Source organism: Prunus avium, chromosome 6 (assembly GCF_965620075.1).
Source record: "Prunus avium chromosome 6, drPruAviu1.hap1.1, whole genome shotgun sequence".
Classification (NCBI taxonomy): Eukaryota; Viridiplantae; Streptophyta; class Magnoliopsida; order Rosales; family Rosaceae; genus Prunus; species Prunus avium.
Genome location: NC_142289.1, coordinates 954763 through 967999, shown reverse-complemented (window position 1 = coordinate 967999; position 13237 = coordinate 954763). Strand labels below are relative to the sequence as shown.

General features: G+C 36.8%; 3 protein-coding genes across 7 annotated transcripts; 1 reads left to right on the top strand and 2 right to left on the bottom strand.

The window, feature by feature from the left end:
• Positions 1–747: 747 nt before the first annotated feature.
• LOC110754302 (uncharacterized) lies at positions 748–5764 on the bottom strand. Of its 4 annotated transcripts, none has more exons than XM_021955359.2 (10): positions 5345–5764; positions 4818–4854; positions 4327–4646; positions 3357–3721; positions 2648–2897; positions 2330–2495; positions 2127–2229; positions 1667–1795; positions 1359–1574; positions 748–1268 (listed from the first exon to the last, which is right to left on the bottom strand). In XM_021955359.2, exons 3-10 carry the CDS (start codon positions 4556–4558, stop codon positions 990–992), a joined length of 1740 nt encoding a protein of 579 aa, XP_021811051.1. In that variant the 5' UTR covers positions 4559–4646; positions 4818–4854; positions 5345–5764; the 3' UTR covers positions 748–989. The 4 variants fall into 4 exon arrangements, with proteins under 4 accessions (XP_021811051.1, XP_088111322.1, XP_021811050.1 ...); XM_088255196.1 differs by lacking the exon at positions 5345–5764 and adding an exon at positions 5243–5264; XM_021955358.2 differs by lacking the exon at positions 5345–5764 and adding an exon at positions 5101–5225.
• Positions 5765–7510: 1746 nt separating this feature from the next.
• Positions 7511–10049, top strand: LOC110754334 (uncharacterized). The gene is made up of 4 exons (XM_088254488.1): positions 7511–7806; positions 7916–8013; positions 8192–9206; positions 9290–10049. The coding sequence occupies exons 1-4, from the start codon at positions 7720–7722 to the stop codon at positions 9353–9355; spliced, it is 1266 nt and encodes a 421-aa protein (XP_088110614.1). The 5' UTR covers positions 7511–7719; the 3' UTR covers positions 9356–10049.
• On the bottom strand, positions 9679–13135 carry PEX12 (peroxin-12). Of its 2 annotated transcripts, none has more exons than XM_021955394.2 (10): positions 12857–13135; positions 12621–12726; positions 12356–12504; positions 12031–12244; positions 11453–11562; positions 11147–11221; positions 10820–10906; positions 10581–10667; positions 10320–10457; positions 9679–10046 (listed from the first exon to the last, which is right to left on the bottom strand). In XM_021955394.2, the coding sequence occupies exons 1-10, from the start codon at positions 12962–12964 to the stop codon at positions 9975–9977; spliced, it is 1146 nt and encodes a 381-aa protein (XP_021811086.1). In that variant the 5' UTR covers positions 12965–13135; the 3' UTR covers positions 9679–9974. The 2 variants fall into 2 exon arrangements, with proteins under 2 accessions (XP_021811086.1, XP_021811085.1); XM_021955393.2 differs by having other exon boundaries at positions 11995–12244; positions 12857–13134.
• Between the last annotated feature and the right edge of the window lie 102 nt (positions 13136–13237).

The window sequence follows — 13237 nt, the reverse complement described above, 5'->3', positions numbered from 1 at the left end:
AAGAAATATAGCTGCAAGAATGGCGTATGTAGTAAGAAAATCTAGACATCTGGATAAGAGAATAACTAGATCTCCAATGCGAACTCTAAGATGCGAACTCGTTGCGAACTTTTGTTTTTAACCGTTGGAAGAAGAGCGAAAAGAAAGAAAATAAAGCCACACAAGCCATCCAACGGTTAAAAACAAAAGTTCGTAACGAGTTCGCATCTTAGAGTTCGCATTGGAGAAGGCCCCCATATACATATATAGCTTCCATTGAAGGTTCCTCAAATTAGCTTATTTGAGGGACACTCTTGTAGGGTTCACTCCACATTGTATTTTACTAATCCAAACTGTCTATGTTCTAAATAATCATTTAAAGATCACCTCTACAAAAAATCACTTGAATCCAATATCGTTTGACCACTTAATTGTGTTATTGAAATTTTAGTACTTTCTTGAAACACCGTGCTCATTGATTTTATAGGATACAATTGGATGTCGAAACGGTTTCCGATTTCTCTAATTTTTAGCAAACATGATCTATGAATGTAGACTTAAAAAAATAGATGGTTTGAATCGTTGGAAAAAAATTCGTAAGTACCTTAAATGGTGTCCCTCAAATAAAATTATTTGAGCGATTCTTCAATATATATATATTATTTTTTTATTTTAGGTAATTTACAATAGTAAATTTGTAATTGAAAATCTCTTTTGTGAAGTGAACAACATAAAGTGTGGGAAGTTCTACTTCTACACATGCAAAAATGGAAGCCAACACATTTCTACTTGTATTATCCCACTCAACTCGAGCACTCTCGAGCAAAAGTAATAAATCAAAGACGTTCTATGTTAAAAGTCTTTTCTAATGGATTTTTGCTTATGTGGGCATGTACATAACTTACATGATTAAGAGGTAGATAATACATACTGATATACAGACAACAAAATTGTTGACCCTAATTATTTACATATCTATAATTCTCATTGCCTGTAGTTTAGATGGATCTCTACCAGAACCGGTCCTTGTTCACGCTCAAGTATCCGGCCATAACTTTCCCCCCGGTATTTCTCATTCCATCTATAAGGAAGCACCAAGTGGAACCCAATGCTCCAACAAAAAAGTCAGCTTCACTTGCCATCAAGAAATTGACAAGTGGATAATTTGTGCTAGTCTCCCTGCCGAGACTCGTTTCATAAGTTGCCATTGTCGTGTTTCCGACTTGGCGGGTCACGTTCGTGTAGTAAAAGTCCCAGTGACGGTAACTTCTGGATTTGTCAATGACTTCCTGAAGATTGTTAATGGTTAGGTTTAAGCCTCCTGAGCCATCACTTCTAAAATTATTTGGAAAGATGATGATAATGCAACAAAACTAAACCTGCATTTCAGTGGAGAGCCAAACACTCTTGAGCTGTGGGAAGCGCTTTCTAATGCGGCCAGCAAGACCCATGTATTCTTCAAATTCAACTACCTTCATTTCACATGCTTTGTCTCCCATTCTTACATGCATGCTGAGTAGTGGCCTAGGCATCCAAGGCTTGTGACTAGACCAAACAAATTCTTCAATATCAGACCTTCGATCAACTGTAGCATCCTGCAAGAAACGTCTAACTGTAAAGCATAATTGTTTGTTTACCTCTGTCCTGCAAGAAAAAACAGGGCAGATGGGATATATGTCCAACAAACCTTAGGCCATTTCCCTTCAAAAGTTGTGACGACCATATCGGCAGCTTCCTTTCCAAATGCAGTATGACGAGCAACATTCAATAAGCCACATGTGTACTCAGTTTGAAATCTCATAAAGTATCGTACTCCCTGACATAAATGTAATAATATACAATCAAATATCGAAAATCAAAGTGATTATGCGTAACTGAATAAAGGAAACTGTTGGTGCCTCATTCGAAAATATTAATGATGCAAGGAAAATGCTCCATGTGTCTGAGTGTACCAGAATATGGGATCTGACAATGTCCTCTTGAAAAAACGGGGGAAGAAAACTATGATGTAAGTATGAGATTTGCATTTATTTCTACATTTTCATGATAAGGGTGGGCATCTGGCAGAGCTTTCTTTTCTTTCATGAATATATTGGATTTATAAAAGCAAATATATAATTCATTTATAGAAGACCTATACAGATTACCTGTGCCCTCCACCACCTCCAATCCATTTTGCGATGATAAGCAACTAAACTTCCATTGATGTCTGTGGTAGGTTGCAAATGACTCCAAGGATCACCCCATATTCTGCATTAAATATTTGGCATAGTGACATGAAAAAAGTTATGTGCTGCCAAATACTGAGAAGTGAACTGAAAATGAAAATGTTTTGGATGAAAATTTTCACCTAGGTGTAGGTCCAGCCCATATTTGCTTTGAATTATAACTTTCTTTTGCCTTAATGGTGCCTTTTTTCCAGGCTTCTTCACTTCCCATAAGCTCAAATGCGCGATCTCGACATTCTTGGGATGTTTCAGGAAAGAAGTAGCAAGACCAACTGGAGCGGGATGAACCTACAAATAGAAAACAAGAGGTCTATGTTGATGTTTCAAACTTGTTCACTATGTGATGAGAGCAATAGAAAAACAAGAAAATAATATCTTCATATAAGAATTAAAACCATTTAAAACCACTGAAGTGAGATGTCGTGAATCGTGATATTAACCTTTACAACCATCATGGTCAGCCCGATTAAAGTAGTTGGTAACAAGGACCCTCTTTTCATTGATTGCAATAGCTAGAAGTCCACACATTCCAGCAATCTGGGCCCCAATTCCAAATCCAGGTAATCTTTCCCAGTCAGCTACAAGAAATTTTACACCAGGATCCCTGCAGTTCAAAGGATGTTGATGCATCCATATGTCTCGTTGCACTTTTCTGGTCAAGGGGTAATTTTCGTCATCAGACCCTGTAATCTGAAGAAACTTGCATATTAGTAGAACTGTGGAAGATTGTAGAACACAACATCTTATCACACAGAGCAACATAAAAATTCAAAGTTATGCAGTGATTAATAATGTACAGACATGTCAATAAAGCACATTATGTGCTTAAATATGGAGCATATCAACCATGTAAGATTAGAGGCAGATGGGTTGCGGTTCCTTTTGCATTCTTGCTAGCTATGCAGAATGGGGAATCCTGATAAAAACTGACTGGTCTTGAAATTCAGGACCCAAGACTCTTTAAGTTCTTTCATTGGATTATTGAATTGAATAAACATGTGCGTGTAGACACGAATTAACTCATGTGCAAAATGCATATGTACAAATCAGAAATATAAGCATGATTTCATTGACATATATGGCCCATTCTTCCAAATTGTTGTTCTACAGTAATAAATAGTTATTGGACTTCAAATCCTAGAAACATACCCAGGGAGCATAAGCACCTTCAGATGTAGCTTGATGCTCGTTAGTTGCAGCTGCTGGGTACTTGGCCAACAACCCCTTCCAACTTGTCCAGGGAGGATAAGTCTCATTCTCTGCACGCTTATCGAGGCGCTCATTTACTTGTGTTTTTAACTTGCAGTTTTCCAAATGAGGGGCATTTGGCACACTGGATGTGCTTACTCCAAGTCTCTGCAAGTCATCACTTTCTCCAGACTCTGATTCAGTCAGTAAAGCACTCCAAGCTGAATACAACAATGAGACTCTCTCATTATTGATCATTTCTTCACTTCTCAGTGAATCAACTATTCTCTCTGTTCTGATTAGCGGTTTAAAACTGCAGTTTGTGCCTGCAACCATATCTTTAATTCAAAACCAGAAATTCATCTCTTCGATAGATTGCTTCAAAAAAAATTCGTTAAACTATTCGATGCATGCCAATGATTGAAAGCACTGTTCTTCTTATCTACACATGCAGGTGTGAATTGAATCTGGAAGTCACAGAGGTGCCATGAGTGTTTTGGAACTAATGTCAAGGGTCACCAAAAAAGAAAGAATCTAAGGCATCAGATTTACACCTCGTCATGGGAGGGCTTATCTTCATAATCAAAGCAGACATTAAACTAGCAAGTATAGTCAAAGTCAAAGTCAAATATTGAAGTGAAGGAAATGTGTTGATGAAGAAGCCATTCTAACTTTAAGTGGCTTTGAATACACCTTCTAATTAAACCTCATTAAGAAGTTTCTGAATGACCAAACTCATTAATGTTGGCAAATTTTATTTCTCTGCTTTCTCTCTCTTGCATAATTATTTCATTCCCAACTTTCCTTTTCCTTGGATTTGAAGCAAGCAAGGCAAGTAGATAAAAAAAGGCAAAAAAGACCCACGTCCATTAAAACAATGAACTTTAAAGAAGACAAGAATTGAAGATTTTATCAGGAAAATTTGACTCACTGATGATCTCTGAGCTTGAATTCCCAGCTGAAGCACCCTCAGAAATGGTCGAAAATGAAAATCCACCAAACTCAAAAGTACCAAATGAAGTAAGAGTAGCCAGAAACAGAGAAGTGAGACAAACTCCACACAGAAAACCAACCACACAAATTTGGCATGGAAAAGAACTCCCCATTTGCAAAGCCTTCTGAGAAACAGCTCTCTCAAGCGACTTCTGATTTAATGGTTCCATTTTCACCTTTAAGGATCAATCAAAGAACCCAAGAGCTACTCTGAAGCTTTTTCCACCGGAATTTCATGAGACGCCAACTAACTCATCACTGCAATCACATGAAGCAACTTAACTTTTAATTATCTTATTTTCTTTTTTACTTTCTACTTTTGTGTATGAGATTTTCATAAGCAGAGAAACGTGAGAACAGGGCTTATGCCAATCTACCAAATGAAGGAACAAAATCACAAAAATTGTCAATCTCAACCATCCATTTCACCTTAAACTTTGGTGGCCCACCTTCATCTTCCTTCCAACTGAAAAAATAAATGAAATTTCCTATCAGAAATGCAGAACTCGAGCCAGAAAATTGCACTAGTGATGGAAAATATTACTAATCAGCAAATTCAGTAAGATAGACATTCGAAAACTATATTTTTTTAAAGACACCATTAAATGAAGATAGAAATTGCGGAAGCACAGGGAACAATTTTACATTTTAAAGTAAAAAATATATACCCAAAAAAAAAAGGGATAATAATAGAGAGAGAGTATTAGAATACCATGAATCGCAAAATATCTTCTTGTATCAAGTAAAAGGAAATAAATTTATATAGTTCACTTGGATGTCAAAGAGAAACGGAAGCAACAGATAGATAACAAAACCAAAACGCATAAAGAGAGCCCATGCAGAGAGACACTTGCCACAAAAGAAAAGCAAACATTTTGGAGAAAGAGATGAGCATGGCCAAAAGCAAACACCAAAACAGAAAATTTGGAAAGAGTTTTGTCTTCAATTATATGTACCTTTGAGTAATTGAGAATAAAGAGCACCGAAAATGAAATGGGTATCTCAGCAAAACCAAGAAAAGACAGTACTTTCAGAGAGAGAGAGAGAGAGAGAGAGAGAGTTTGTGACTTTGTTTGTGGGTGTGAATTTGTGATGTGTGTGGCAATGGGGAGGTTGTTAGATGTTGAGTTTCTCAAGAAGGAAACAGACATCTCATCTCCGAACAACCGCGGCCATCCACTCGACGTTGTTAAGATTTTTATGCAGTTTATGACAAGAGACTCTGTCAGTGTCTAAGATAGAGTGATGCACAGTGGACACATGGCACAAACCCAATTGAAATGAAAGAAAAAGATGGTGTTTTTATGGTGCAGGTAGTACAAGACCTATAATCTCTAGCTCATTATCAAATACCAACTGCCCCCCAAAAACGACGTTTGATGATGAACCTCTCTCATTATTATGAGTTGTATTTGTATGATAAAGTTTTGAGTGCAAATTAGGAAAAGCTCTTAACTTGTAAAACACACGAATTTGATTAATTGATTCCTTCATTTAGCGTATTAGTATGTTCTAGACTTGACACTTACACTTGCTCCTTCCCCACTTTATTTTGGTCCTATGAGAGCTTAACATTTATTGGGTATTTGGGCTAAAAAGGAAAAAAGAAAAGAAAAAAAAATTAGTTGGTGCTCCATTATTATTGATTTCCTTGGATGAAATTATAATTATGTAGTTGTTGGCAAGCATTCTATTTTTTTGTTGAACAAGGGAGGGGTAAGAACCCCCAACAACCAAAGAAACTAAACAACACAAATCAAACGAGGTTTAGACAATCCAAACACGTCATCCACCAACACAGAGCCAAGCCAATCAGGAGCCTCATCAAGCATATATAAATCCAGATCCAAATTATGACTCCAACTAGCCAATCTGTTGTAAATATGATAAAGCATTCTATTACAAGTTGCTAATCATGCATATCTAAGATTGGAAAACTAATTTATTTTAATCAATTGATGAAGACTCAAAAGTAAAGTCATCGAGGGTAGTATAGTAATTGCATGTGCGAATAGATTATACTTGTACATCCAATTTGAAAAATCCAAGTTGATATGATGAGATGCTAATCTTGACACAAGGCCAGCCACTTGGTAAATTTCTTTTTATCCACTGACACGTAAACCAAAAGATCCCAAAACTAGCGTTGGACCACTTATTCTTGATAATAATATTATTATTAGAGGACCAGAAAAAATTCATACTTGTAAACACAATTAATGAATATATTCAGTTGCGAAATATATGAAAACTCCATTTTCACAAGACTAAGACTTTGTCACTTGGGATTTATATATAATGTATCGTTTCTCTTGTGCGTGTTTTTTTTAATATTTGTTTTAATAATCAAATGAACAATTTTATTTCATTGTCAAGGAATCAAGGACAATACGTGTAGATTGTACGCTAGATTAAACAAATACTAATGATACAAGGTTTCTTCCTTTATTCAACTAAGGACAGAGTATTAAGTACAATTGACCCAAAAAAAAAAACAAAAAAGACAGAGTATTAAGTACCTCATAGGGCATTTTATATTACTTACTAGCATATATGGATTTAGTCAAATTGATTAGCTTGGAAGTGTTTCCGATTTTGTTCAGGAGTTCGAATTCCCCTTATTGTAGTTTAGATTAGTTTAAAATATATTATCGCTTGTATAAAAAATAAAAAATAAAAAGTTACCACTTACCGCCAGAGAAGATAGAGCACTTGTCGACATTGCGTTCCGTGACAATAAACATTTTTGGGGGACCTACTTGTGGATCCCACCGGCTTATTTCGTTTTCGAAAAATAACATATTCTTCGCGAGTTTCGAAATGGCTCTGTCTCCTCTCCTTTCGTTGTCAGTTTGTGACACTGATACATATGTTTTTAAAATATATTTATTTATTTTATGTTTGGTGAACTTGAATTTTGATGTGTTATTATTCGGGTCCACGAAAATAATTGTGCAATTTAAAAAGCAAGAATTTAATTGGCATACGTGTTCCACCGACTTTCAAAACAAGCCCAAAACAACTGAACTTGGGCTGGATGAAAATGATAGATTTCGCTCTTCTCAGCCCATCCGAACTAACTTCTCTTAAATGAAGCCGAAGAAAATCTCAACGGTCATATTTTCAAGCTCCAGATTCTTCAATCAAACTCTCTTGTGACCGTTGCGCCTCAGTCTTCTTCTATCTCTCTCTAAAGTCTAAACCATGAAGACCGCTTTCTAAACCACTCTTCTCTCTCTCTCTCTCTCTCTCTCTCTCTCTCTCTCTCTCTCTTTCTCTCTTTTGAAAGCAAAAGGCATCCGAAAGAAGTCAGCTGTAAAAGCAGCTAATCATGGGGTGCTTTCCAAAATGTTTCACTACTTGTAAGCGCCGAAAGCTCAAAAAATCAGTCACCGTGACTCCATTTAAACACCAACAAGTAAGCAAAGCAAGCCCTCCCGTTTCACATAATCACATTTTACTAATTGTAGTGTAGACTCTGCTATTCCCAATTTGGATTTTACTTAACTGAGATTAATTTGTTGCAGAGCCTTGAAGTTACTGAAAAAGTTGTTCAAATTCAACATGCTGAACCCACAAAGCTAGAAGACGTTTTGGAAGCCATTAAACTCACCAAAGAATCAAAGTAAGCTCTATCCGTTGTTATAGCTTCGATCTTGACTCTGTTTCTTTTTTGGGAGCATTTTCATTGAGTTTATGCCTTTGTGGGTTTTTTTTTAATACGTTTTTTTTTAAAAGTTGACATGGGAAGGGGTATTTAATATGTGGGGATTTATTTATGGTCCTTAATAAAATGTATACAGAGAGGAGGAGAATGAAGAACAATCAAAGAATGATGCCAAAAAGAAAGTTACGTTTGATTTGAATACTAAGGAAGTCACCAATGGCTTGGTGGAAAGCTCTGATGAGAAAGAGGAAATACAAAAAGAGATGGAACCGATTCTGGGTTCCATTATATCAAGCGTAGCACCATCTCATCCGTTAAACAAAAGATACGAAAATTGCCAAAACAATGAGGATGAATATGAAGATGTGGTAGACTTGGAAGGAAGTTATTTGGATGCAGCTGATGATTACGAAGGACATGTCGATGATGACTTTGATAGTAAGCAGCAAATCTCAATTCAAGAAGAGTCTTCTGAATCGTTGTTTTCGCTATCGATAGATTCCAGGAAACAAGTTTATGATGCTGAAACAGATGAGAAGGAGGTCAACAGTCCAATGCCAAAGCTCAGTGCCTCTAACCAGGAAGTTAATCGAATAGGATCAAACCAAAACGCTAGGGATCAATCAGTGCTGAAGCCCATTGAAAATCTTACTCAATGGAAGGAGGTCAAAGAGAAAGCAACTTCCACAGCTTCAAAGCACCAAGAGAAGGAGAACATAACTACAGAACAAGATTGGTATGTACCCTTTAGCCCAGAGCCTACTTTGAAGCTGTCAAAACACTGCCCCAGGCCAAAATCCGATGACCAGGTAACTGGGGTTGACACTAGCCTTTCAAGTTGGTTGGTTGAATCTGAGACCACGCCCAAGTCCAATGCCAGTAACAATTCTGTGGGGAACAACTCACTTTGTGAGAGAGTGATAAACTCACCCAGAAGCCGTGAAGATAGGCCAATTTTAGGAGCTTGGACAACTGAAGAGATAAAACAGTTGTCTGCTTCTACCCCGAGAGGGTCGCGAAGCCCAAGTCCGGACCAGATACCGATCATAGGCACTGTTGGGAGCTACTGGTGTCATACTGGCCAGACCATGGATTCAGACTCAAGCTCTTCTTGCAAAGGAATGCCAAGAACAGCAGGGAGAAACAGAGAGGTAAGAGTAAAGTTTTTCTTTTCTTTTAAAAAAAATGCTATGTAATTACTTTGAATTGTGGGTTATGATTAAACGTGGTTCAGAAAGTAAAATGGATGTCTACTGCATTTGAGGCAAAATTGGAGAGAGCTGGTCTACTTGAAGCTTAGCTACAAATTATAGCAATGGCGTCTGAGATGGGATATTCAGTATTTGTGATGTTCATGTAATTTTGAATTCCAAAGGTCGAAATTCTAATCCGGTTGTCGGCTAGATATTTATGTAATTTTGTTATTTTTCTATTTTTTTTTTTTTTTCATAAGGAAATTATCTTACATTCAGTATTTAACTAATTAAGTACTGAAAATTTCAACTAATAAACTAACAGAGACGAACTCGTCAGGGAAATACAAAATTTCAACATGCGTAAAATGGTCGCATCAATTGAAGGTGCAGTTTGTACGTCTGTGTAATATCGACCTGTGACAACTCATGAAAAATATGTAATGAATAAATCTAAAACAAAGAAATTTTCTTACATGGGAAGGCAAAAGCAAAAAATCTCTGTAATGTAGGGTACTAGAACAGAATACTCAACACATCATTCTTCCGTTTTCCCTCCAAGCCTACAGTTTACCCAAGGGACGTTACAACATTTATTTGTTTTGCCAGTAATCACTCCCCTATCTTTGCCTTATATTTGAATCAGTTACAGGATCCTCTGAAAGGGAAATGTGCTATTTCTCCTTTGATTAAAAAAAAAAAAAACATGGACCCAAACTGGGTTTTCTACACATCGTGAAAGAGCCTCCTTATCTGGTCGACAGTGGTTGGCATCAATGTGATTGGACATCGCTTATACTGTGTCAATAAGGACCCATAAAAAGACATTCAGTTACATGCTACGGAAAAACAACATAACTTGATGCATGGACAACACAAACACTGATTTTCTTTGCCTGCTTGGAATATGCAGGCATAGTGATGTACTTGACAGTATGCAAGATCAGTTTATAATACTTCACTCCAAAGGGCAGCCTTTGTCAGACTTTTCCAATGAATGTGAAATGTGTGTTTATCCACATAAAACATCGACTATTGAAAATTAAAATTAACGGCTTCTGAAGGCCTCACCTGAGAAACATACTTGAAAATGCAGGCATAGCAAAAGACAAACCCAGAAACTGTAATTACAGATGGATTCGCACGCCTCTGTGAACAGAGAGGACAAAGAGTTCTATCGGGTGGCAATGGAATCCCCTCTTTGGCAACCTGTTTACAGTAATGGATTAGACTTGATTACTTGAGCAACATACCAACTCTTAGATTGATTGGAAGTGCTATTCTAAAGAAAATGAAACAATTAAAGCCAAGATGGATTGGAAAACACTTCACCTGGGGAGGTGGAGGTGGAGGTGGTGGAGGGTATATGGTTGGAGCTGACATTCTCTCTTCAGCAGATTGGTACCACCATTCCATCATCTATGAGTTTAATTCAAACCAATGAAAGTTACGATGACAATCATGTGATAAAAAATGACTATGAAATCTTGCCACCAGTCAAATTAAAAATTATTAAGCTTGTTCCATAATTACAAAGGTCTTAATATCACATATGGGCAAGCCATGCTTACTTTAAAAAAGAATACTGCTGCAATTAACCCAGTCTGTGCATAATCGAGCACTGTGTATGTACCGCTGAGCAATGCTCCTTGTAATGCCTGTATGGTGATTCATGTCATATAGCAAGAAATGAACAACCAAGGTCAATCCAAACAAACAGAAGTGCTTCCTCATAATCTTTACATAATTTGTACTTTTTCTCATGGAATATTACTAATCAAACACAATAACAATAGCAGACTACTTGCATACGTAAGGTCAACTACTATCATACCATGTTTCAAATCAATATGACTAAGAATAAAACTATTAACCAAACTAACCAAATGTAGTTATACCTTCAACCATGGAGGACCACGAAGTCTCTCACGTTCACGGCTTCTTGTTTTTGAAATTCTAGAAGATGTATCCATCTACCTTGACACCAAAAAATTGTATTTCAACTATTGAATCATATACACAGAAACAAGAAGTCATCACCAAGCCATGTCAACTATCATTTTTTCTTCTTTTTTTCAATCTCATAAATGTAACAAAATTCAACGGATAAAAGTATATAGTACCAAAAATCCCTGACTAAATGCACTGAAAAATATAAATAGATAAATAGATGAGAACCAAAAGAAATTTTTGCCACACAATACCAGCTCTTGCCCTGTAGCTCGACAGACATGAATCCCAAGAGCATGTAATCCTAAGGAATAAAATCCAGTTGCATCCAACAAGTATAACATCTGATAAGCAAATGAAAATCCTGCATCATCAGTTCTAGGTTAGAATGTATTATCTAACCAGAGGTTCATATGGTAAAATACAGATAAAGGACCTAGAGTACTCCTAAGAAGCCATCAACAGATAGATTCACTGTGAAGATGTAACATCGTACATTGAAAACATAACAACATTAAGGGGACTCTAGATATATAATCTTTTAATAGACTAAGTTTAAAGAGCTTCATGTCAACATTATCTATTGTAAAGAAAAAGAATGCAAGTACTAGTCTTTTGAAAGTAAAACTTCTATAATTACACAAATTAAGTAACTTCCCTCAGTTTCTACCGCTGGTTTATGCATAACATGCATATCCTCACAAATAAGTTTGAGCAAAAAATTAAAAACAAAATCCAAATCGAAAGATGAAAGTTATTCTTTGCATATAAAGGTCAGCTAGAAATATGCACACACCTTCAGTACTAGCATGTAGCAAAGGATAGCAAGCACCTATAAATTTCTGGATCTTCTTAGTCAAATGCGTTCTAACTGATGCTTCCATATCCAAATTTCCTCTTGGAATAACAGAATCCTCCCCTCTATCAAATATATCAGCATCATCAAATCTTTCATCAACGTGTCCCCATAAACTTGCTTGAAGTCTGGCTTCCCTTTCTTTATTATAGATTGAATGCAATTTCGACTTAAAGTAAGGCAATACAACCTAGTACATATTCGTTCACAAATCAGTCCTCTTTCATATAGCTAGACTTAAAAGACAAAAGAAATCGACATAGCCCTATCTTGCAAAAACACAATAAGCAGGAGACCGTACCAAAAATACAACTGACAGAACTCTTTGGCGCTTTTCTAACCCAGAATGCTGGATTCCATCACCTGGGTTCAGGCGAGCATCATCCTTCATGGCTTTTATCTTCACAGCCCGCCTTCTTAATCCATATAGAGACTCAGAGAAGGAAGCATCTGAAGAGAATAGGACCCAGAAGACAAAATTATTGTAGATGGTAAAAGTCATTGATCAGTCAGATGAAGAAGAAAGTAAATTCGTAACTGGTGGAGCAAAAGATGAATCAGAAAACCTGTAGTTCTTAAGCTATGAGTTTCGAGAACTAGCATGAGCAACGAAAAGAATTCGTCTTCATAGTCTAACACCCTATGGAGGAAGGGTCTTCGTAAAGCTAATACCTGTTGAAATTAACATTTAGAGATAAGATCATTCTCAGCCTACCAAACCCCAGAAACAAAGAGAGTTGTAAACAATCAAATTTTTACAAAAGAGAAAAAGAAGAAGAGAGTAGATAGAGGTAGAACTTACGCCGATGGAATAGGTGAGAGCGGCGCGAAGACTGGCGGGGAGCTGCTGAGCCGCCGCCATCTCGAAGAAGGTGGGACGAGTCCCTTGGCCTCCCACTTGAAACAACATCTTCTTTGCTCTCTCCCTCTCTCTCGGTGTTCCTGTTTCGTGAGCTTAATAAATTTGTTCTGGGTGCAGCAGAGTAGGACCTACCTAGTAAAAACAAGGTTGCGAACTTGCGATGCGATGGGAAATGGAAAGGAATACAACACCACCACATCCAAATTCCAATTACAAAAGCATATTGCCCAGTCTATTATAATTGGTTTTCAGAGCAAAAAAAAAAAAAAAAAATCATTTGGACTCTCTCTTTTCATCCTTAATTTGTTTTTGTTTTTTTTC